The sequence below is a fragment of the Oncorhynchus tshawytscha genome, linkage group LG30, assembly GCF_018296145.1.
Source record: "Oncorhynchus tshawytscha isolate Ot180627B linkage group LG30, Otsh_v2.0, whole genome shotgun sequence".
Classification (NCBI taxonomy): Eukaryota; Metazoa; Chordata; class Actinopteri; order Salmoniformes; family Salmonidae; genus Oncorhynchus; species Oncorhynchus tshawytscha.
The window spans coordinates 15,567,792-15,592,840 of record NC_056458.1 but is presented as its reverse complement, the minus strand read 5'-3'; the positions used below and the strand labels follow the sequence as shown (position 1 = coordinate 15,592,840).

At 42.1% G+C, this 25,049-nt stretch overlaps 2 protein-coding genes across 3 annotated transcripts in view; both read left to right on the top strand.

Moving 5' to 3' along the window:
* LOC112250232 (connector enhancer of kinase suppressor of ras 2-like) overlaps positions 1-7,986 on the top strand; it is a 57,212-nt gene extending 49,226 nt beyond the window's left edge. For both annotated transcript variants that reach the window (XM_024420198.2, XM_024420197.2), the window contains 11 exons: positions 35-69; positions 1,490-1,538; positions 1,641-1,689; positions 1,871-2,043; positions 2,321-2,394; positions 3,221-3,292; positions 3,960-4,030; positions 4,236-4,336; positions 4,478-5,027; positions 5,232-5,443; positions 5,654-7,986. In XM_024420198.2, coding sequence (XP_024275966.1) covers positions 35-69; positions 1,490-1,538; positions 1,641-1,689; positions 1,871-2,043; positions 2,321-2,394; positions 3,221-3,292; positions 3,960-4,030; positions 4,236-4,336; positions 4,478-5,027; positions 5,232-5,443; positions 5,654-5,875 — 1,608 coding nt within the window. In that variant the 3' untranslated portion in view covers positions 5,876-7,986. The remainder of the gene's footprint in view (positions 1-34; positions 70-1,489; positions 1,539-1,640; positions 1,690-1,870; positions 2,044-2,320; positions 2,395-3,220; positions 3,293-3,959; positions 4,031-4,235; positions 4,337-4,477; positions 5,028-5,231; positions 5,444-5,653) is intronic.
* A 199-nt stretch (positions 7,987-8,185) lies between these two features.
* Positions 8,186-25,049, top strand: part of apool (apolipoprotein O-like) — a 33,571-nt gene continuing 16,707 nt past the window's right edge. Inside the window, exons 1-9 of the mRNA XM_024394270.2 lie at positions 8,186-8,331; positions 17,844-17,948; positions 18,195-18,314; positions 18,638-18,692; positions 18,780-18,878; positions 19,202-19,293; positions 20,238-20,345; positions 22,291-22,999; positions 23,493-23,600. Coding sequence (XP_024250038.1) covers positions 8,320-8,331; positions 17,844-17,948; positions 18,195-18,314; positions 18,638-18,692; positions 18,780-18,878; positions 19,202-19,293; positions 20,238-20,345; positions 22,291-22,999; positions 23,493-23,581 — 1,389 coding nt within the window. The 5' untranslated portion in view covers positions 8,186-8,319 and the 3' untranslated portion in view covers positions 23,582-23,600. The remainder of the gene's footprint in view (positions 8,332-17,843; positions 17,949-18,194; positions 18,315-18,637; positions 18,693-18,779; positions 18,879-19,201; positions 19,294-20,237; positions 20,346-22,290; positions 23,000-23,492; positions 23,601-25,049) is intronic.

Genomic DNA, 25,049 nt, shown 5'->3' with positions numbered 1-25,049 from the left:
CTGATGCGCTAATCTGCTCTTTACCTTTCCGCAGAGAGCTGGAGACACACTGAGAGCTGACACGGACAGGTGAGTGAGCAGTTCTTCTCCATGGGGTCAAGGGGACAATCTAGGCATGATTTTGTGAGGAACGTTGATTTATTTGATGATTTAAAAAAATGTATGTGTGGGACTTGGTTTTTGCCTAAACTATGGAGGCTAGTTGTGTACCTTCCAATTAGGTTTGTATCATACTGCTATCAGTAAATTGAAAGCTTTTTTTTAATCAACTATCAACATTTTACTGATATATACAGTACTTTATATTGTGCATGTTTTGATATTGGATTTACAGTATATTAGTGACTCACTTCTACAAATTATTTTTATTCAACCAATGACTCTTTTGAGTAAAGTAAATTGCCGTCATCCTGCCTACCACCATATGAATAATCCTAGTTGAGATTATTTTTTGTCTTCAGTGTGTTGTAACAATTGATTAACTTAATTGAATTGGCCTCAAGGGAATGACATTTAAACATACATCATGAGGGTTGCCAAGCAGGCAATACTTCCCCTTTACCCTTCACTGACCTAAATCATATTTTCTGGTTCTATTTAAGAAACACTGTGCTTTGTTCCAATTGATGCTACAAGTCCTCTCAGCCATTTTTACAGTGATGAGTGCTGATGAGTGCTGATTAAGGTGTTCATAAATGGCCAACATGCGCAGCACATCCCCTCAGCGGTTTCCGTTGTGCTGTGCTGAGCTCTACTGAGACACAGAGACTGGCTGAATTGGATTTCCTGCCACCTGCTCTGTGGTTTAGCTTACTTCTTTCACTTGCTGGAAACAATACAGTACTTGTCCAAATGTATCAGGCTTTAGTTTAGATCATTCTCTTTGGTAGAAAGGATGCACTGGCGCTCAGTTTGTACACCGTGTATATGGGTAAGGTGTCAGTATGATGGTCAGATACCTGCTATGTGTTTGACATCCAGTCCACTGCATGTTACACACCCAAAAGAGATGTTTCTGTACCTAATACACTATGATTGACAGTAGGAAAGCTGGATCTGAGTGTATTACAAAAGTAAGTAGTGAGACCTATATTGAGAATGCCATGTGATGTCCATTTCTTCAGTCAGTGTCCATGTTTCGGTCCCACGGTACCACCTGTCAGTAGAGCCATTTCCAGATGGGCATTCAGGCCAGCCCTGGGAATGATACAGATACTAAGTTCTTTGGGATGAATTCTAGCATGAGATAGACTCAAACAAATCAATGTTTAATGTACTCCATGTAACTTATGCATTCATGTCAATGGAATATACATTAATATTTTACTCACATACAGTAGATATCAAGTTATGATTCTGCTTTTTATGATGAATAATATCCATGTAAGGATTAGTTTGATACCAGTACATGATGATCTCATCCCCAGATAAAGAGGATTTAGCATCCATTTTATTGTAGGCTTACAAACCTGATCTCCCCTCTCCTCAGGTATGCTAGTTTTGGCATCGAAAGACAAGGAGGCTCATCCATGAGGAAGGTAAAGTCAAAGATTTAAATACTACTGTTACTCCCCTGTTATGAGTCCTGTACTTTAGACACCTGTTCTAATCAAACCCTCTCCTCTTCCCTCTCATTGCAGTCATTTCACTATGCGTCTTTAAGGACTAAGACCAAAAAGAGAACCAAAGGTGAGACGTGGGATAAGTCCATTCACTGTGAGGATTCTTTTGGTGATCCTTTGGCAATCATTTTACATTAGGATTTGTGATGGGTTTGAAATTATGCTAGCATTGGGGATATCATCCCGGGAATGTTTAGTGTGTCCATGTGTCTATGAGAATTCTCTGTGATATCCTGCTCTCCACCCAGGTTCTCTGACTAGCGCTAGCCGCAGGCGTATCTCCTGTAAGGACCTGGGCCATGGGGACTGTGAGGGCTGGCTGTGGAAGAAGAAGGATGCCAAGGGCTACTTCACCCAGAAGTGGAAGAAGTACTGGTTCATCCTCAAGGACTCCTCGCTCTACTGGTACACCAACCAGAATGTAAGCTGCTCTCTGACAAGTACATTACAGCTGTCAAACAATACTTTATTTTCTCTTATCTGCCACAACAGGCTTGCTGTTTACCAACACTATCTGCAGAGTTGTCTTGGTAACTCACACAAACATAGCCATATTCCAGACACTGAACCATTTATGTTAAAGTGTCCTGTAGTGTACAGTACATTCAAGTATGTCTGATATCCTTAATGAGGTGTGTCATCTCTACAGACATACAGGAATGTATTGCTTCTCATTTCCCTTACCTCTCCCTTCCTAGGACGAGAAGGCTGAAGGTTTCATCAGCCTACCTGAGTTCCGAATAGATAGAGCAATTGAATGCAGAAGGAAACAGTGAGTGTTTTTGTGATTAATGTTTTTTTGTCTCTCAATCTGTTAGTGAACCTGGGGATTTAAAAGAAAAGTCTAAATGAACACACAAAAACAGATGATGCCTTTGCGTGGCATAAATATTTGATTTGAATAACGAGGGCTTTAAATAGCCGTGGCACAAAGTGGCAGAAGTAAATAATAGGTGTCTTTTTCCACCTGAGAAGGGTCACACAGTGTTTCTTGGTAGTCTTAAACAAATCCACTTTGAAACAAAAGTAAACACCTCACACACATGATTATGGGCTTTAAAAAAGAAGACACCTGTACCATGTTGAAGTCTATTACAATTTGCATCCCAATATTAAACCGTTTGACATAGAAACACAAGATTCTCTGTGTTTAAAAAAAAAAGGTGTATTAATTATGAAAATATTAAAAACATTCCACCCATGAGGCCACTTTTTAAAATGTAATTAGGCAAGTCCTTTAAGAACAAATTCTTATTTACAATGATGGCCTACCCCGGCTAAACGCGGACGACGCTGGGCCAATTGTGCACTGCCCTATGGGACTCCCAATCACGGCCGGATGTGATGCAGCCTGGATTCAAACCAGGAGACTGCAGTGATGCCTCTTGCACCGAGATGTAGTGCCGGGAGCCCCTAGGTCATTTGACTGCAGGAAAGGGCTACAGGAACAGTATACAGCACATCTACCTGGCCATTGTACCACATGGTCTGGATCTCAGGCTAACAGAATGAAGTAATGCAAAATGGAGATTTTTGAGAATCAGATGATCTACAAGACTGTGCAGACTAATTAGATGTTGTTTTTGCTCCTGCTTCAGTGCCTTCAAAGCCTGCCATCCCAAAATCAAGAGTTTCTTTTTCGCCACAGACTGTTTGGAGGAGATGAACAGGTAACACTATTTTTTTCTAGCATTACTACCTGTACTTTGATGGTAGGGTTAGTTAGTGTGCTTATTTCATAAAATGCTCTCTTGATTGTAACAGCATGTGCTTTAGCTTACATATTATCTAAAAAAAAATCTCAGTTTCAGAGAATTCATAGCTGGAGCTGTGACAGTTCTTCTTTCGTTCTCAAACATGAGGAATAAGAAAATATACTTTAGGTCGGTAGTGTTGTTCTACTGAGACTTTATTTTTGTGTTTTTTTTTCTCCCGAGATAGTGTAAGATGATAAAGAGCAGTAAGTCTCTTGTTTCAAAGAGCCCTCTGGGTCAGCAGCTACTGCTTTGTTTATCAGAAACAGTTTAATCCCTTGGGTTGTGACTGATTGACTTGTTATTATCTCTGGCTCTTTTCTGTGTAATTATGTGGCAGTGTTGGTCACAAATGCCCTTTATTGATTGAGTAGCATTAGCTAAATAATGGATTTGAGAGGATTCAGAAAGACTGCATATCATAACATCGATATACTTTCTTGTCTTCAATGCAAACGGTTAATAATTAATATTCTTAAGAAATATAGACTACATAACACATCAAACCTCCTACCACACCCAGTATGGTATCAGTTAGTCAACTCATGTTGTGTGTCTGCACCCTGTCCTGTTACCCATGTAGATGGATGAACCGGCTGGGGCTGGCGGCGATTGGCTACACACCTGACGATAAGGTTCCACGGCCCGATGAAGGTAGGACAATCTGACTACATATTTAGTGACATCAAACAACATTGTTGTGATGTGTAAATCAATTGATTTAAGGACATTGAAGTGAGATGTTAGGTAATTGTATTAGATCAATGCCTATTGTACTGTAGTGCAAAACATACAGTTTTGGTATGGATGAGGTCACCCAAGCTGTTTAGTTTATTGATGTTTAACTTTGATGTTTCAGATTATTGGAGTGAGAGTGACCAGGATGAGATGGATGGTTCTATGACTCTGAAACAAGAGGGCATGTCATCTCGCTGTGACACCTACCACCGCACCCCATCTGTGAGTGCAGGCCACCGGTTCACACTCTGGAACACACACTCACATGTACACGTTCACTGTACGTACACACACACACACACACACACACACAGTGGTTCTATCAATATCATTAAATACCTCTGTCCACTGGCCCCCTTCCAGGTGAACTCCTCCAGTCCGTTCCCTGAGCGCCACTTCTCCAGTGAGTCCACGTACTCCCACTCCTCAGCTGAGGACTCCCGTCCAGACGTCCCTGGGAGCACCCAGTCCTCCGGCTGCCGCCCCACCCTCCGCCCCACCCTTCGTGACACCCAACGCCGCTCCTGGCAGGACCTGATTGAGACGCCTCTCACCAGCTCGGGCCTCCACTTTCTGCAGACCGTGCCGGGGGAGGGTGACAGGGGTGACGGGGGCTACGGCAGCGGCCACATGGGAATGGGTCAGCTGCTTATGTCCCCTGAGCGCCGACGCCAGGCCACACTGCCCACACAGAGGCGTCGACAACCTGACAGAGATGGGCCCTTCCCATTGGTGGACATAGAGGAGCGCGAGCAGCGCCTTCACTGTGCTCACAAGCAGCGCAGCCAGAGCCTGCCCCGGAACAGGGACGTGCAGGGCACCAAGGGAAGCCTGCACTCAGCAGGACCCTCAGAGGAGAGGAGTGAGGATGACGAGGTGCCATTCAGAAAGCACAACTCCAAGAAACACCAAGGTAAGGATGCACTCTAGCACTTCCTGCTCTCGCCAGGCTTCTCTTTAGGACTCCTCAGACTTCAAGCTACACATATACCTTGTTATGCCTTGATTATATATTTATTTGATGACAAGGTACATTGTAAAGCTTTTATCCAAGTTAAAATGGTTGAATTAGGTTTAGCACAGAGCTTTGAAATCCTGTCCTACTTTCTCCCCTCAGATTCTCAGTCTAAAGAGCGAGGTCATGATCATGAGGGAGTGGATGGCTTCCAGGAGCTGTATCGCTCCATAGAGCGGGCCAGCCTGTCTGCCCTGGGGGAGCAGAGGCCCTCCACTAAACAGGATTTCAGACGCTCCTTTGTCAAGCGCTGCAACGATCCTGTCATCAACGACAAGCTGCACCGCATTCGTGCCCTGCGCAGCACACTCAAGGTACAGAGAGGGCGGGACACAGCCACAGGGCAGGCTGTGGCACAGTCATAGGGCAGGTATGAGTCATAGGGCAGGGTGGAGTCTTATGGAGGTACAGAGGGTGGTACAGGTCCAGTAGGTGGCTGTCTATGGTGATGAGAGTGAGGTGGCATATGAGTGGGGTCATTGGGGTAGTATGTAAGCCAAACACTAACTGATGTTTTCCCACAGGCCAAAGAGGGTGATCTGGCCATTATCAGCCAAGTGCTGGACGACTCCGGTCTAAACTCCCAGAAGTTCCAACAGTGGAAGCAGCAGCACCATGAGCTGTTTGTGGACATCTGTGAGTTCAGCTCCGTCCCGACAGAGCCCCACCCCGAGGGATCCGACCTCTCACCCCTGTCCCCACCACTGATGATGCACACCCACTCCTTCATCGAAACTCACGTTTGAGACACGAGTACTCAGAGACAGAGTAACAAGGAGACACTGTGGAATCATGCCATTATCTCTTCCCCCGCAATCGTTTATGCAGCCAGGGTCTACCATCACCATTCCCTTCAAACTAACTGACAAACCAATCACTGTAATATGTGTACATACTGCACTGAGGTCAAACATAAGAGTAACTGTTGGTGTATATACTGTATATTGGATAAAATAAGGCCCCCACGGGGTGCCATTCTGCATGCCTGAAGAGAAACTATCATTCATTATCTATAAAACAGAAAATGCAACAAATGATAGATTGAAAGAGAACTTAACAACAAAAAGTTGTAACTGTTTTTGGCTGATGCAAATGCATTTTTTTTCTTCTGTTGTATTTTTTCTTATTTCATTGCTTGCTTAAGAGGAAGGGAGTTTAGTTTTTATTTCCTTTTTATTTCCCCTTTAATGCTGCTTTAAGAGAGAGCTATGTCGCGACTGGCTAATAGGCATCATTCTGATTACAACAATGCACCCCCTACTGGGGCACCATGGTACTGTGTGACCCTGAAACCCACGGAAAGAAAGACCCAATCTGTTTAAAAGTATGTACTGTATGTATGTATAAGTGTGGAGAGAAGATGGGTGTGTGAGGGAGAGAGAGAGAGAGATGGAGGTATTTGGCCTTTTAGTGTATGAGGCTCAGTAGGGTTTTATAATGCATTTCTGTTGTATGTACGGATGTTGCATGTTTAACATGTATGTATAATTATGTAGATTTTGTTTGAAATTTAAACAAAGTAGTTTAGCCAAACACAGATCACCGGAATGAAACTTTTACATTTATTGATATATCTTTGTAGCTATTATGATTTTGGCCATCATTATAGAATTTGTTGGTGAAATTGATTTTTTAAAATCAAACATCTGCATGGTAATAAACATGTACATGTGGCCATTGGGGTTGAGAAATGTGTTAAAGAAAAATATTATATTGTTTGCATAGCAGCACCCTCTATTTAAAACTGTGAACTATATACTTGTGAATGCAATCTTTAGATTCTGTGACCACAGAATCTTTTTACTTATATTTTTCTTAGAAAAATGATATAAAATACAAAAAGCATTGAGTCTCCTGAATGACTGTTTTTGCTTCACTCCAGCTGTTACAGAAATTACCTCCTGATCTTCAGGATTGATTCAGGTCCTGAGTTCTGCTCATGTATTCTGTTCCCTTTCTGTGTCTCTGTTGATTTTATATGTGAATGTACTGGTTTATTTTAAAAAGGATCCCGGAAATTGTCAACGTATCTGCTTAAGTTGTTTATTTCTACAGGTTGAGAAGTAGTACTGTAGTACTTCAATGTGACTGCATTTTATCTGCGCAAAATACATGATCAACAACTCATAACACATTTTTAATGTTTGACACACTTGGTTGTTTCTTTTCTAGGCCTATTTACTTGACTTTCTTTTACTTGTTTCTATTTTACTTCTATCAAATTTCAATGATAATGTTTTTCTTTGCGCCGCTTAATACTTGTACCCTATTCCTGGCAGGATATTGACATTGCTTCAATTCACCTGCAATTATCATCCAGTGTTGTGTCCTGGTACTTAAAATGCTTTTTAGGTGTCAGTACATTTGTTATACAGTATAACTACACTGGCCCGGCTACATGTCATAATAGACATACTACTAACACTTCTAAAATGTCCGCAGTTGTTGCTCTAAATTCTCAAATTTTATGAAGAGCAGTACATGTATTGTAGAATGTATTTCATTTAACCAGAATGTAATTGTTCTCACGATGTTTTAAAACATTGTACATGAAATCTGTCCAATCTGTCCAGGGTTCCACTGTGGTTATTTTGGAGGTGTGCACCTCATAGTACAACTGCGCAGGTGTGTAGCTAAGATGTAAGTTGCACTGCGACATTAAAAAAGGAACATATTGCTCTTTTTTGGAAGTATATTATTATCTGTTTATCTGTACATTAAACTTATAAAAACATTGTTCTTGAGAAAGAGAAATACATTTATTCTTCCTATGAATCAAAAGTAGCTTTTGTTTCTCAGAAATATATATAGTACAAGGTTGTAAAAATCTAAGTTGTAAAACCAATAAACTGAATTACCGCACAAATTAATGCATTTCTGTGTATTTATTTCGATAAAACGTTACAAAATGAGGCTACCCTGAACTGAAGCAGTTATTCAACCCTTCAGGGACCCACATGTGCAGGATTTTTCGATGATAAGGACAAGGAATGAAAACACTACTCTTTAAATAAAGAGAACTGATTATTAACGTTGCTTTTTGTATAGCATTGTTACTTTCGAGGTCATATACACTGACCAGTAAAATCAATTTAGCGGCAGAAACAGTCTAACAGGATTTAACGCGTTTTCCAATGATAAAGTTGGTTCCTTATCGGCACCGGTAAGACTCTGAGGTGGAGTTACCATCATGGCTGCCACGGTAAGTTTTCTACCATGCAAACCTATCCTAAAACATGTTTACCTCGAGTTTGAACTGGGACTCTAAGGTCTTTTAAAAAGGTCGAATAATTTACCCGTTTACATTTGTGTATTTAGCTATGTGTATAACTTGACCAGAATGGCGTCAGTATAACATGCAGTTTGCTACACGCCCCTTTTAGAACATGTCGTACGAACGCAAATTATTGTGGTAGCTATAACATGGGCATAGAACTATCTATGAATGTGGAGTTTAAAGTAGATCTAAAATTGTATAGTCATGTAGCCCAGTGTTTCTCTGTATTTCAGGATTAACGTTGTAGGTAGCCTACTCTTTAAATATGATTAAAGAAGATTAAGGTGACCTTCGAAATCTCTCCTAAACTTGTTAGCTAGCTTAATTGTATCCATTTAACGTTCATTATTTCACTCTAGAAGATCCTGCTCAACAAGCTCAATGTCTTATCTCTCTGATGAGGATCAAATTAATATTGCATTCTTGGTTTAAAAAAAAATGCAATCATTATTTAATAAGAAAATACTGTTCTGGTAACTGTAATACTATTCATGACAATTAGGGCTGGGACTTGCCAGAGACTTCATGATATTATCACGATACTTGGGTGCCGATATGTGTTACGATTCTAGCTATAGACCTATTTCGATTCCATACTGAGATTTTAATTGTGATTTGATGTTCCAAATATATTGCTCACTATATAACTTCTCTGTAAGGGTTTTCAATGGTTAGCTTTTCCCGCGGCTGGCTCCATGTGAACGACAATCATGTTGCTGTGTTTTAATTGTTAGAAACATCAATAATCATAATTTGAAACATAGCCCTTATATCAGTGAGAATTAATCTTTCAAATAAAAAAGATACATGCATGGCCACGCAGTCATGGGTGAACAGGGAGTACAGGAGAGGGCTGAGAACGCACCTTTTGGTTACCTGTTCAGGAGTCATATAGCTTGGGGGTAAAAACTGTTAAGAAGTCTTTTTGTCCTAGTCTTGGCACTCCGGTACTACTTGCCATGCGGTAGAAGAGAGAACAGTCAATGGCTGGGGTCTTTCACAATTTTTTAGGGCCTTCCTCTGACACTGCCTGGTGTAGAGGTCCTGGATGGCAGGCAGCTTTGCCCCAGTGATGTACTGGGCCGTACGCACTACCCCCTGAAGTAGAGGTCGACCGATTAATCGGAATGGCCGATTAATTAGAACCGATTTCAAGTTTTCATAACAATCGATATTTTTGGACCCTGACTTGACGATTTAAAAAATAAAAAATAATAATAATAATAATAAAAAAAAATAATAATAATAATTTAACTTTTATTTTTATTTTTTATACATCTTTATACATCTTCATTTAACCTGAAAAGGCAGCGCGGGAAATTCAAAAATATTCTTTAGAAATATTTAACATTCACACATTAACAAGTCCAATACAGCAAATGAAAGATAATCATCTTGTTAATCTACCCATCATGTCTGATTTATAAAGTGTTTCACAGTGAAAACAACAACATATATTTGTTAGATCACCACCAAATCAGAAAAAACACACAGCCATTTTTCCCAGCCAAAGATAGTCACAAAAGCAGAATTAGAGATAAAATTAATCACTAACCTTTGATAATCTTTATCAGATGACACTCATATGACATCATGTTACACAATACATTTATGTTTTGTTCGATAATATGCATATTTATATCCACAAATCTCGGTTTACATTGGCGCCATGTTCAGAAATGGCTCCAAAATATCCAGAGTAATTACAGAGAGCTACGTCAGATAACAGAAATACTCATCATAAACTTTGACGAAAGATACATGTTTTACATATAATTAAAGATACACTGGTTCTTAATGCAACCGCTGTGTCAGATTTAAAATATAAAAAAACGTTACAAAAAAGCATACCATGCAATAATCTGAGACGGCGCTCAGACTTAAATATATTTCTCCGCCATGTTGGAGTCAACAGAAATACGAAATTACATCATAAATATTCCCTTACCTTTGATGATCTTTCATCAGAATGCAGTGCAAGGAATCCTAGTTCCGCAATAAATCGTTGTTTTGTTCGATAATGTCCATTACTAGTGTCCAATTAGCTACTTTTGCTAGCACGTTTAGCTCACATGTCCAAAAGCTGGCGCCGGTCCAGGCGAACTCGGACGAAAACTTCAAAAAGTTATATTCCAGGTCGAATAAACTGGTCAAACTAAGTAGAGAATCAATCTTCAGAATGTTATTATCATATGTATCCAATAACGTTACAACCGGAGCATTCGTTTTTGTCTACAGAGTAATGGAACGCAAGGCGATATAAGTACTGTGCGTAACCAGGAACTGGCATTCTGCCAGACCAGTGACTCAAATAGCTGCCATTCGGTCCCACATCAAACTAGAGGCTTCATTCCACGTTCTACTGACTGTTGACATCTAGTGGAAGGCGTATGAAGTGCGAAGAGAGCCATATCTTATTTGGATGTGAATAGGCAATGAGTTGAAAATCAACCAGCCCTAGAATTTCCACTTCCTGTTTGGAAGTTTGCCTGCCCTATGAGTTCTGTTATACTCACAGACATAATTCAAACAGTTTTAGAAACGTCAGTGTTTTCTATCCAATAGTAATAATAATATGCATATATTAGCATCTGGGACAGAGTAGGAGGCAGTTCACTATGGGCACGCAATTCATCCAAAGTGAAAATGCTGCCCCCTATCCCTAAAAGGTTTAACTACGCAAGTCAGTTAAGAACACATTCTTATTTTCAATGATGGCCTAGGAACGGTGGGTTAACTGCCTTGTTCAGGGGCAGAACGACAGATTTTTACCTTGTCAGCTCAGGGATTTGTTTTTGCAACCTTCTGGTTACTAGTCCAACGCTCTAACCACCTGCCTTATATTGCACTCCACGAGGAGCCTGCGTGGCAGGCTGACTACCTGTTACGCGAGGGCAGCAAGAAGCCAAGGTAAGTTGCTAGCTAGTGTTAAACTTATAAAAAAACAATCAATCTTAACATAATCACTAGTTAACTACACATGGTTGATGATATTACTAGTTTATCTAGTGTGTCCTGCGTTGCATATAATTGATGCGGTGCCTGTTAATTTCTCATTGAATCACAGCCTACTTCGACAAACGGGTGATGATTTAACAAGCGCATTTGCGAAAAAAGCACTGTTGTTGCACCAATGTACCTAACCATAAACATCAATGCTTTTCTTTAAAATCAATACACAAGTATATATTTTAAACCTGCATATTTAGTTAATATTGCCTGCTAACATGAATTTCTTATAACTAGGGAAATTGTGTCATTTCTCTTGTGTTCCGTGCAAGCAGTCAGGGTATATGCAGCAGTTTGGGCCGCCTGGCTCATTGCGAACTGTGTGAAGCATGCCTCAGTGTTGCTTGCCTCGAAGCGAGCATAGAAGTGATTTTAGCTTGTCTGGTAGGCTCGTGCCACTGGGCAGCTCGCGGCTGTGCTTCCCTTTGTAGTCTGTAATAGTTTGCAAGCCTTGCCACATCCGACGAGCGTTGGAGCCGGTGTAGTATCATTCAATCTTAGCCCTGTATTGACGCTTTGCCTGTTTGATGGTTCGTCGCAGGGCATAGCGGGATTTCTTGTAAGCTTCTGGGTTAGAGTCCCGCACCTTAAAAGCGGCAGCTCTACCCTTTAGCTCAGTGCGAATGTTGCCTGTAATCCATAGCTTCTTGTTGGGTTATGTATGTACAGTCACTGTGGGTACGACATCCTCGATGCACTTATTGATAAAGCCAGTGACTGATGTGGTGTATTCCTCAATGTCATCGGAAGAATCCCGGAACATGTTCCAGTCTGTGATAGCAAAACAGTCCCGTAGTTTAGCATCTGCTTCATCTGACCACTTTTTTATAGACCGAGTCACTGGTGCTTCCTGCTTTAATTTTTGCTTGTAAGCAGGAATCGGGAGGATAGAGTTGTGGTCGGATTTACCAAATGGAGGGCGAGGGAGAGCTTTGTACACGTCTCTGTGTGTGGAGTACAGGTGATATAGAATTTTTTTCCCCTCTGGTTGCACATTTAATATGTTGATAGAGATTTGGTAGAACTGATTTAAGTGTCCCTGCATTAAAGTCTCCGGCCACTAGGAGCGCCGCATTTGGGTGAATCGTTTGCTTATTTCCTTATACAGCTGACTGAGTGCGGTCCTAGTGCCAGCTGTTTGTGGTGGTAAATTATTAGCCACTTGAAAATAAGAGAGCCGCACACTCTAGGAGCTCAAATGCAAAAATGTAATACCAACGTTTCGACAGCCAAGCTGTCTCCATCAGGGTATAATCACAAACACTGCGGGATGGCTCGTTTATGTAGTGTCAAAAGACACAGGTGTCTGTAATCATGGCCAAGAGTGGCCTAATATCATTGGTTAATTATCAAATATTAAAATGTCATACAAAGAACAGCATACAAACAACAAATGGATAGCATACGATCATAGATTAATTTGACTACACAAGCTTACAAATAATTACAATGGCAAAGTCACAATCACAAGAATGGCTTCAGATCAAAGTCTACGTTGAGACCGAAGGGCGCAAGGGTCTTTAAGTTACAGATCCAGGCAGCCTCTCGTTTTAACAATAAGTTATCAAGGTCACCCCCTCTCCTAGGGAGGGTGACATGTTCGATGCCAATATAAAGCAGAGACGAAATCGAGTGGCCTGCCTCCAAGAAGTGGGCTGCAACTGGATAAGTAAAGTTTTTACACCTAATGGTGCTACGATGCTCTGAGATACGTACTTTTAATTTGCGCTTTGTTTTACCTACATAATATTTACCACAAGGACAAGTGATAAGATAAATAACTGCCTTAGTGGAGCACGTAATAACACCTTTTCTACATAGGATCTACATTTATAATTGCATTGAGCACAGCCATTACACTTGTAATTTCCATCCAGTAGGGGTGCAAATAGACGTTGTTCAGGAATATCTTGGGGTGGTAAATCAGAGTGTACTAATTGGTCTCTGAGATTTCTGCCCCGCGAGAATACGACCAAGGGAAGGTCCGAAAACACATTACCGAGACTATCATCGGATTTTAGGATGTGCCAATGTTTGAACAATTCCCTTAATTTGTTCAGAGCACTTTGAATAGTGGGTAGTTAGAACACAAGAATGCGTCTTTTTGCGAGACTGACCTTGAAAAAGGTCATGTCTAGTTTGGTTTTGAATTTTCTCAATGGCAATATTAATCTGACCATTCTTGTAGCCCCTCTCCTTGAACTTTCTTTGCATCTCAGCCATAATTCTGTCGAAATCGGATTGTTTTTTGCAAATTCTTTTGATTCGACAAATTGGCTGTTGGGCAAACTATTTTTCAAGGGAAGTGGGTGACAACTATCAGCCCTCAACAAACTGTTACGATCAGTAGGCTTCCTGTAAAGATCAGTGTATAGAACATTATCTTCACACAAGATCAGAAGATCAAGAAAACTGATTTAACGTGTGTCAGATTGCATAGTAAATCTCAGATGCTCAGAACAGGAGTTAAGAAAAGCATAGAATGCCTGGAGCTGTTTTGCATCACCCCTCCATAGAGCAAAAATATCATCATGTCTACCTTAAAATCAAAATCGTTGCACTGGGTTGTAGGCACAAAATATAACCCTTTATTAAGCAAAGAGACATAGGCAGGGCTCAATATCTTGCTTGATGAATTAAAGACACTCAGTCCCGTGGGTTCTGGGACCGTGTGAACGGTCTCCTCTGCCTCTGATAGTTGTTTCTTCTTACTCCGTCGGGTGCATCTCGTCGATGCGCATGCCTGCGGCCTCCTCCGCCCTTCCGTCCGTCCAGTCTCTCATTGAATAAAAAACTACCACTGGAAGCCGATGAGGCGCTGGTTGTAGAGCGTTGATCAGACAAGGGTGGATCGTAGTAAGCGGCATCCCTCCTGCATCTGTCATGGAGAGGAGGAGCAGGACCTCTTTTGTCAGGGTTTCTCCAGAAGTAGACTTTACCATCGGCCTTGTCTTTTTTGTCTTGGTTGAATTTCTTGATTTTAAGTTCCTTTATTTCCGTAGACAACTTGTCCTGGAGCGCTTGGTTAGTTTTCATCAGTTCATTGAATATGCCATCATCATTAACAACTGTTTGTAGAGCTGTGCATTTATCTTTAATCGTGTTATCCATTTCAATAAAATCCTTCTTCAACTGGTCAACAATTAATGTCATTAAATAAATAAAGCATTTGTTCAGGATGGCACACCAGCGCTCACAGAAATCATCTGTGCGCTGTCCCAATGATGGTTCTTTTTGCAGTAGTGGAGAGGGTAGCAAGTTTTAAGTTCCTCGGCATACACATCACAGACAAACTGAATTGGTCCACTCACACAGACAGCATCGTGAAGAAGGCGCAGCAGCTCCTCTTCAACCTCAGGAGGCTGAAGAAATTCGGCTTGTCACCAAAAGCACTCACAAACTTCTACAGATGCACAATCGAGAGCATCCTGGCGGGCTGTATCACCGCCTGTGGGTACGGCAACTGCTCCACCCACAACCGTAAGGCTCTCCAGAGGGTAGTGAGGTCTGCACAACGCATCACCGGGGGCAAACTACCTGCCCTCCAGGACACCTACACCACCCGATGTTACAGGAAGGCCATAAAGATCATCAAGGACATCAACCACCCGAGCCACTGCCTGTTCACCCCGCTATCATCCAGAAGGCGAGGTCAGTACAGGTGCATCAAAGCTGGGACCGAGAGACTGAAAAACAGCTTCTATCTCAAGGCCATCAGACTGTTAAACAGCCACCACTAACATTGATTGGCTGCTGCCAACACACTGACACTGACTCAACTCCAGCCACTTTAATAATGGGAATTGATGGGAAATGATGTAAATACATCACTAGCCACTTTAAACAATGCTACCTTATATAATGTTACTTACCCTACATTATTCATCTCATATGCATACGTTTATACTGTACTCTATATCATCGACTGTATCCTTATGTAATACATGTATCACTAGCCACTTTAACTATGCCACTTTGTTTACATACTCATCTCATATGTATATACTGTACTCGATACCATCTACTGTATCTTGCCTATGCTCCTCTGTACCATCACTCATTCATATATCCTTATGTACATATTCTTTATCCCCTTACACTGTGTATAAGACAGTAGTTTTGGAATTGTTAGTTAGATTACTTGTTGGTTATTACTGCATTGTTGGAACTAGAAGCACAAGCATTTCGCTACACTCGCATTAACATCTGCTAACCATGTGTATGTGACAAATAAAATTTGATTTGATTTAACCCACCGTTCCTAGGCCATCATTGAAAATAAGAATGTGTTCTTAACTGACTTTGCTAGTTAAATAAAGGTGTAAAAAAAAAGATATATATATATATATAAAAAATCGGCAAAATCGGTGTCCAAAAATACCGATTTCCAATTGTTATGAAAACTTGAAATCGACCCTAATTAATCGGCCATTCCGATTAATCGGTCGACCTCTAGTAGATAATGCGGTCGGCGTTTGATTGTGAGGAAGTCAGGTGAATTAAAGGACTTGAGTTCCTGTATGTTGTTATGATCACACCACGTCTCGTTAATCACAAGGCATACACCCCCGCCCTTCTTCTTACCAGAGAGATGCTTGTTTCTGTTGGCGCGGTGTGTGAAGAAACCAGGTGGCTGTACCGACTCCGATAGCGTGTCTCGAGTGAGCCATGTATCCGTGAAACAAAGAACGTTAGTCTCTGATGTCTCTCTGGAAGGAAACCCTTGCTCGGATTTCGTCTACCTTGTTGTCAAGAGACTGGACATTGGCGAGTAGTATGCTCGGGAGCGGTGAGCGATGTGCCCGTCTACGGAGCCTGACCAGAAGACCGCTCCGTCTACCCCTTCTGCGGCGCCGTTGTTTTGGGACGCCTGCTGGGATCCGATCCATTGTCTTGGGTGGTGGGCCAAACAGAGGATCCGTTTCGGGAAAGTCGTACTCCTGGTCGTAATGTTGGGGAGTTGACGTTGCTCTTATATCCAATAGTTCCTCCCGACTGTATGTAATAAAACCTAAGATTTCCTGGGGTAACAATGTAAGAAATAAACGCGAAGCGATGCGGCCATCTCTGTCGGCGCCGGATGTAGATCAGTTACGCTTACACAGATAGCCTAGATAATTAACATAGGTGGTAGTCCCTGTCTTCTGTACAAGCGCTGTAACATGGAGATATGGCCATAGGGAGCACTAACCCTATACAGGTGTGTAGTAAGTGAACCTATTGTTTTGGGGAAATCATTTCTCATTGATATGAAGGATACGTTCCTTATTTCTACAAAACCATACCACAAGCGATGCTTTGGTAACTTTCAGGGCTCTTAATAAAAGTCCCCCGGAAGATGTCGTTGTCAATAGGTGCTAACATGCTGACCACACCGCCCATACCACAAGCGATGCTTTGGTAACTTTCAGGGCTCTTAATAAAAGTCCCCCGGAAGATGTCGTTGTCAATAGGTGCTAACATGCTGACCACACCGCCCATGTTGTGTGCGCGAGCATTGCAAAATAAATGTACACGTTATTCAATCGTTGCACCCACACTGCTCGCTAGCGTCTGCGTAGAACTTGGTTATAGGAGGATTTTAGGAGAATATACCCACGTGTGTGATTGAAAGATGAACTGAGGTCCACACTCCAGTCCAGTTGGTGGTAGTAATGCACCTTAAAATTGGTTGCCAATCGCCATATAAAGTCTGAAGAAGACGAAGCCTGAAGGAGGAGAGATTACTAGAAACAAACTTTTACCCTTTTATCTGTGAATTAATGTTTGTAGAGGACCTTGTGCATTTCAGGTAAAATAACAACCCAATGTTTATCTCAGGACAAATTAACTAGCAACAGCAAGCTAGTTAGCTAAATTGCCATAAATGTTTAATGCTTTTTGACCTGTACCCAAATTAATATAGTTGGTTCAGAGTTTGTTTTGATATTTCAACCTGCGTGTCCTGATCGCGTCTGGTGTTGGTGGACAAAATCAACGTGCATGCATGCACGCAAGTGGTCTGGTCTGCATGTTACGGTAGTTAACGTCTATGAATGGGCTAACTATATGCCTGCTGCAAAGAGATGAAATAGAAAGAAAACGAGTTTTGATCAGTCAGGGAAATAAAAGTGCTACCTACAGTAGCAATAAAAATACAAATTGATAATTGGATTCAAATATCGATATATTAATCACTAATGATGATGCAGTATCATAATTTCCATGATAATAATTATCTTTATTCCTATAATTTTCAACATAATTTACAGTAAAATATTTTCCCATATAGGTCCAAAGTAGGACTGGCTGGCACAAAACGGGTGTAAGCCTATATTTTACTGGATTCAACTGTGCTTCATCAATAACTGTTGATGTGAATTTCAGACTGGAAAACCACTTTAGGCCTATCCTGACAAAGGTCTGTGTTTGTGTGTCTCTCTCTGCAGGTAGTGAAGCTGGCGGTGATCCCAGCAGCAATGGGATTGGCCTCGTTTCGAGTTTATGCCATGAGTCAGTACAAAACAGAGACTGTGCTGCTCTCCCCTAGAGAGGTAATCTAAGAATCTAGAATTTACTCAAGAACAGTTACTTATTTCTATTTCTCCTGTGTTTTTATTGTACTTTACTTTTTTATACATATTTTATATTACTACTGATATTCATAACTACATTGTTGGGAAAGAGCAAGCAAGAAGGGCATTTCGCTCTGCTTGTGCAGGTGACAGTGAACTTGAAACCTGATGTATGTGACTATTGCCACCTTTGTTGATCCTATTGACCTATTGTACTGTCCTCAGTTGTCCATCTATGCTCCAGACCCTCCAGCAACGCACTACATGAATGAGCAGCCTGGAGCTCTGCAGAACGGGCTGGGTGTGGTCCGGGTGGGGCTGCAACCATACGTTACTGCCGTTAAGGTATAGAAACATTAACTGGTTCTGATGGCCACTTTCACTGGTGACTGACTTGACTGGTTGTGTTGGCTGATGTTGAATATTCATCAATATAAGTTTTTAAGAATGACTTGCAGGAAGTTTTGGAATGGCTCTTTAGTTCAGTTATTGTAAAAATCGTCTCTTACTGAGAACTCTAATTTTGTGTTAGATGCCATGAGATCGATAGAAGGTGAGGGACTTTATCAAAATGTCTGCTTTTGTGGTATAACTTATGTAATATCTCAGTTGGTTTGTTTTGCAAACAAGTTGTATTTTGTGCTAATTTCTTACCATTGTTTTTCCAGAATGCTTATACCTCTGTCAAGGTCGGAGCTGTAACAGTCTATACTGCTGGACACGGTGAGGAGTGGGGGAGTTCTGTTGACACATGAGTAGGTCTGTTCTGCTATCTCTGCAAAACCTTTTTTCCATGTTTATTTTACCTAGATACATATGAGTTCCTGAGAGATCCTTCTCCTGGTTTTATGCCGAGGGTCGGTGTAATCACAGTCTCTGGGTTAGCGGGTCTGATCCTGGCAAGGAAAGGTAATGAGTTGCTGCATTAAAGATATTGCGGGAAGTCTGCTGTTCAGGAGGATGTGACATTACAGATAGTTCAGAAAGAAATGTGTTGTGTAAAACTGATATGATTGTCTCCGATAGAATAGGGCATTGTGTCTGATCATTCTATATCTATGCAATGTACAGAACGTTTCACATCACTGAATACGGCCCAGATTATTGACCATTATTATAGATGATCTGAAATGTACACATTGCAGTAAAATGTCTGAAAAAGCAGGTTGCCAAATGTCTCTTTGGTATCATGTTCCACTATGTACAGTAGCTGACTGGTTATTTCTCTGCAGGGTCACGTCTGATGAGGCTGGGGGTACCTCTGGGTATGGCCACTGTAGGCTCTTCCGTGTGCTACCCCACTCAGACAGTGGGTGTTGTAAAGGTATAGTAATTCCACAGATTAATGTACAGGGACACTTTTGCCCCAGCTTCCTTTTGAGTGTCACTAAGATCTTTTTACACACTATTATATAAATATAATGAGATCCAATATTTTAGACTGTTTAGACACCTTTTGTGTTATTGCACAATATTGTTTTTTTTAATGCAGATGTAAAGTTTAAGTCGGAAGCTTACATACACTTAGGTTGGCGTCATTAAAACTCGTTTTTCAACCACTCTTTCTTGTAAACAAACTATAGCTTTGGCATGTCGGTTAGGCCATCTACTTTGTGCGTGACACAAGTAATTTTTCCAACAATTGTTTACAGACAGATTATCTCACTTATAATTCACTGTATCACAATTCCAGTGGGTCAGAAGTTTACATACACTAAGTTGACTGTGCCTTTTAAACAGCTTGGTAAATTCCAGAAAATGGTGTCATGGCTTTAGAAGCTTCTGATAGGCTAATTGACCTAATTTGAGTCAATTGGAGGTGTACCTGTGGATGTATTTCAAGGCCTACCTTCAAACTCAGTGCCTCTTTGCTTGACATCATGGGAAAATCAAAAGAAACGTTTGACCAAAGTTAAACAGTTTAAAGACAATGCTACCAAATACTAATTGAGTGTGTGTTAACTTCTGACCCACTGGGAAACTGAAATAAATCATTCTCTTTACTTTTATTCTGACATTTCACATTCTTAAAATAAAGTGGTCATCCTAACTGACCTAAGACAGGGAATTTTTACTAGGATTAAGTGTCAGGAATTATGAAAGCCAAATACATTTAAACTTCGTTAAGGTGCATGTAAACTTCTGACTTCAACTGTATGTACATTTTTGTAACATCCATGTGCATATGAGCTAAAATTGTAGCTGAAACTTGTGGATTCCCTGTGTTATGCCATAGGTGCCTAACAATGTGTTTCTGTTCTTCTGCAGATCACGGGGCAGAAGATGTATGCAGCAAGCCAGTACACTACATCATCTATGGCATCCATATTTAAATCAAAGCCCAAAGAAGAAACCCCCCCAACTGTCAGTCTTGAGGTACAACAGACTATTGACATTACTGATGCTTTTTTCATCTAGTCTGTTCTTATATTTAAATGGTTTTCACTGTGGAAAACTTGAGTACCAGCGTTCTAGCTACAGTGGGGAGAACAAGTATTTGATACACTGCCGATCTTGCAGGTTTTCCTACTTACAAAGCATGTAGAGGTCTGTAATTTTTATCATAGGGTCACTTCAACTGTGAGACGGAATCTCAAACAAAAATCCAGAAAATCACATTGTATGAAGTATGAAGTAATTAATTAGCATTTTATTGCATGACATAAGTATTTGATACATAATACATTCTTATTTTCAATGACGGCCTGGGTTAACTGCCTGTTCAGGGGCAGAACGACAGATTTGTACCTTGTCAGCTCGGGGATTTGAACTTGCAACCTTTCGGTTACTAGTCCAACACTCTAACCACTAGGCTGCACTGCCGTCCCGGTACAGAAACCTTTGTTTGCAATTACAGAGATCATACGTTTCCTGTAGTTCTTGACCAGGTTTGCACACACTGCAGCAGGGATTTTGGCCCACTCCTCCATACAGACCTTCTCCAGATCCTTCAGGTTTCGGGGCTGTCGCTGGGCAATACGGACTTTCAGCTCCCTCAAAAGATGTTCTATTGGGTTCAGGTCTGGAGACTGGCTAGGCCACTCCAGGACCTTGAGATGCTTCTTACGGAGCCACTCCTTATTTGCCCTGGCTGTGTGTTTTGGGTCGTTGTCATGCTGGAAGATCCAGCCACGACCCATCTTCAATGCTCTTATTGAGGGAAGGAGGTTGTTGGCCAAGATCTCGCAATACATGGCCCCATCCATCCTCCCTTCAATACGGTGCAGTCATCCTGTCCCCTTTGCAGAAAAGCATCCCCAACGAATGATGTTTCTACCTCCATGCTTCACGGTTGGGATGGTGTTCTTGGGGTTGTACTCATCCTTCTTCTTACTCCAAACACGGCGAGTGGAGTTTAGACCAAAAAGCTCTATTTTTGTCTCATCAGACCACATGACCACCTCCCACTCCTCCTCTGGATCATCCAGATGGTCATTGGCAAACTTTAGATGGGCCTGGACATGCGCTGGCTTGAGCAGGGAGACCTTGCGTGCGCTGCAGGATTTTAATCCATGACGGCGTAGTGTGTTACTAATGGTTTTCTTTGAGACTGTGGTCCCAGCTCTCTTCAGGTCATTGACCAGGTCCTGCCGTGTAGTTCTGGGCTGATCCCTCACTTTCCTCATGATCATTGATGCCCCACGAGGTGAGATCTTGCATGGAGCCCCAGACCGAGGGTGAATTGACCGTCATCTTGGACTTTTTCTAATAATTGCGCCAACAGTTGTTGCCTTCTCACCAAGCTGCTTGCCTATTGTCCTGTAGCCCATCCCAGCCTTGTGCAGGTCTACAATTTTATCACTGATGTCCTTACACAGCTCTCTGGTCTTGGCCATTGTGGAGAGGTTGGAGTCTGTTTGATTGAGTTTGTGGACAGGTGTCTTTTATACAGGTAACGAGTTCAAACAGGTGCAGTTAATACAGGTAATGAGTGGAGCTTCTTAAAGAAAAACTAACAGGTCTGTGAGAGCCGGAATTCATACTGGTTGGTAGGTGATCAAATACTTATGTCATGCAATAAGATGCAAATTAATTACTTAAAAATCAGACAATGTGATTTTCTGGATTTTTGTTTTAGATTCCGTCTCTCACAGTTGAAGTGTACCTATGATAAAAATTACAGACCTCTACATTCTTTGTAAGTAGGAAAACCCGCAAAATCGGCAGTGTATCAATTACTTGTTCTCCCCACTGTAGGTCAATGATTTATAGATCTAACAAACTGTTTAAAGCTCTCTCAGGAGTTGAAAACTTGAGTTTGAACAGCATTTTAAAAATGGATTAAACAGAACTTGACCAACGTTTTCCTGTTTACAAGCAGCAAGCCCCCCAAGCTACCATCCCTGAGCCAGAAGTATCAGATGCAAAGCCCCTCCCTGAAGCTGAATCATCTGAACCAGCCACGCCTGCTGTTGACAAGGCTTCCCCCACTGAACCTAGTTCTGCCTCAGGCCCCGTAGAGGGTGCTCCATCTGTGGTTGAACCTGCCCCTCAGTCCACCACAGAGGTGGCCCCTGCAGAGGGTTCTATTGACACTGAGCCTGCTGCAGCTGAACCTGAGGCAGTCACAGTGGTGGAGCAAGAGGCTGTTCAGACGGCCCTTGTGCCTGCCCCTGCACCTCCTGTTGAGGAAGCTGCTGAAGAGATTCCTGCACCTGCCCCTGTTGAGGCTGTCCCTGTACCTCCCCCAGCAGCAGAAGTTATTCCTCTCCCACCTCCTGCTGAAGAGACAGAGCTTCCACCCCTTGCATCTGTTGAGGAGGAAGCTGCTCCTTCACCCCCTGCACCTGTTGAGGATGCTGGTCCTTCACCCCCTGCACCTGTTGAGGCTGCTGCTCCTTCACCCCCTGCACCTGTTGAGGAGGATGCTGCTCCTTCACCCCCTGCAGCAGAAGAGGCTGTCCCTGCACCTATAGAAGGGGTTGCTGACCCACCTCCTGTAGCTGAAGAGACTGCACCTGCTCCTGTTGACGAGGCTACTCCTCCAGCTACAACAGAGGAGCCATCTGGGATTGTAACAAAAACTGCTGGTGAGTCACGCAAATCAATGTGAAGCAGTAGAGGCTGGTGGGAGGAGCTATAGGAGAACGGGCACATTGTTTTTTATTTTTTTATTTTACCTTTATTTTACTAGGCAAGTCAGTTAAGAACAAATTCTTATTTTCAATGACGGCCTAGGAACAGTGGGTTTAACTGCCTGTTCAGGAGCAGAACGACAGCTTTTGTACCTTGTCAGCTCAGGGATTTGAACTTGCAACCTTTCGGTTACTAGTCCAATGCTCTAACCACTAGGCTACCCTGCCGCCCCAAATTGTAATGGATTGAATGGAACAGAGTCCAACATGGTTTCTGTATGCATGATATCGTTCCATTTATTCCATTACAGCCATTACAATGAGCTCGTTCTCCTACAGCTCCTCTTACCAGCTGCCTCTCAGAAGATATCTTCATCTATATAGTTAGCTTAATCTTCTTTATCAGATATTGATGTCCACTATAAAATTATATTTTTTGTATTTCCAGGGAAACCCAAATTTGCACCAGACCCTAAGTTAATTGACCTTGGCCAGGCCAGCCCTGAGGATGCGGACCTGTACAGCACACGTGGATGAAGAATGACAGGAGGAGAAGGTGGGGGGGGATATGTGGGAGGGAGGGGAAGGTTAAGGGTAATCTCCAGAAATTAAAAAATAATAAAGCAACACTTTTTTAGGTGCCTATTTCTCTCTTTACCTCAGTGATAGGGAACAGTTAGTCCTATACAGGCTGTGTCCCGATTATCCACCCTTCTCCCCAAGTGTGCAATTGCATACTACCGGTCATGGATTTAACAATTTGAATCCATGTCAGGGAGGAGGATTGACAATCAGGTTGCAGCCATAGTGTGTTGGAATTTTGACTTCTGGAGTCATCTGTTTCTTTGCATGGCCTGCAGTTTACATGTAGACACCCACCGGGAACAGGGTGCAGGTCATCATCTGCATCCACAGGCACAAACGGACATCTTTACACCCTACTTCCAGAGCCACTACACAAGGTTTACTTACCAATACTTACTCAGTGGTCAGTTCATTAGGTACATTCTAGTACTGGGTCGGACCACCCTTTGTCTCCAGAACAGCCTGAATTGTTCGGGGTGTGGACACGTTGCTCAGTTGGTATCAAGGGACCTAACGTGTGCCAGGAAAACATTCCCCACTCCATTACACCACCGCCGACACCAGGGAGGTTGGGGCCATAGACTCATGCTGTTTGCGCCAAATCCTGACTCTGCCATCAGCATGACGTGACAGGAAACGGGTTTCGCAGGACTAGGCAATTTTTTTCCGCTCTTCAATTGTCCAGTGTTGGTGATTGCGTGCTCACTGGAGCCGCTTCTTATTAGCTGAGATGGGTAGAACCCGGTGTGGTCGTCTGCTGCAATAGCCCATCTGTGACCAGGACTGACGAGTTGTGTGTTCCGAGATGCAGTTCTGCACACCACTGTTGTACGTTGTCGTTATTTGCCTGTTTGTGGCCCGCCTGGTAGCTTGCACGATTCATGCCATTCTCCTTCGACCTCTCATCAATGAGCTGTTTTCACCCACAGGACTGATGTGGGTGATGTTTTTTGTTTGTTGCAACATTCTCGGTAAACCTTAGACACCGTAATTTGTGAAAAGCCCAGGAGATCGGCTGTTTCTGAGATATTGGAATCATACCATGCTCAAAGTCGCTTAGGTCACTCGTTTTGCCCATTCTAACGTTCAATCGAACAGTAACTGAGCACTTCACTGCCTGTTTTATATAGCGAGCCATGGCCACGTGACGCAGTCTTGTCTGTAAGAGCGGACCATTTTCGTGAACTGGATGGTGTACCTAATAAACTGGTCACAGAATGTAGATTTATTTGTGGAGCTCGTTAACACTGTTATACTGTGAAAGAAGTTACTCAAACAAATTCCGTTACTAACCAAACTGGACCATTTATACAATAAGAATTCATAATAGGCATTTTTTTTTTAATGGGGACTTGTCATTTACTTAGGTCACTGCTACACTGTCGTTTTTTCTGTCTTGCGAATTTACCTTCTCCTATTA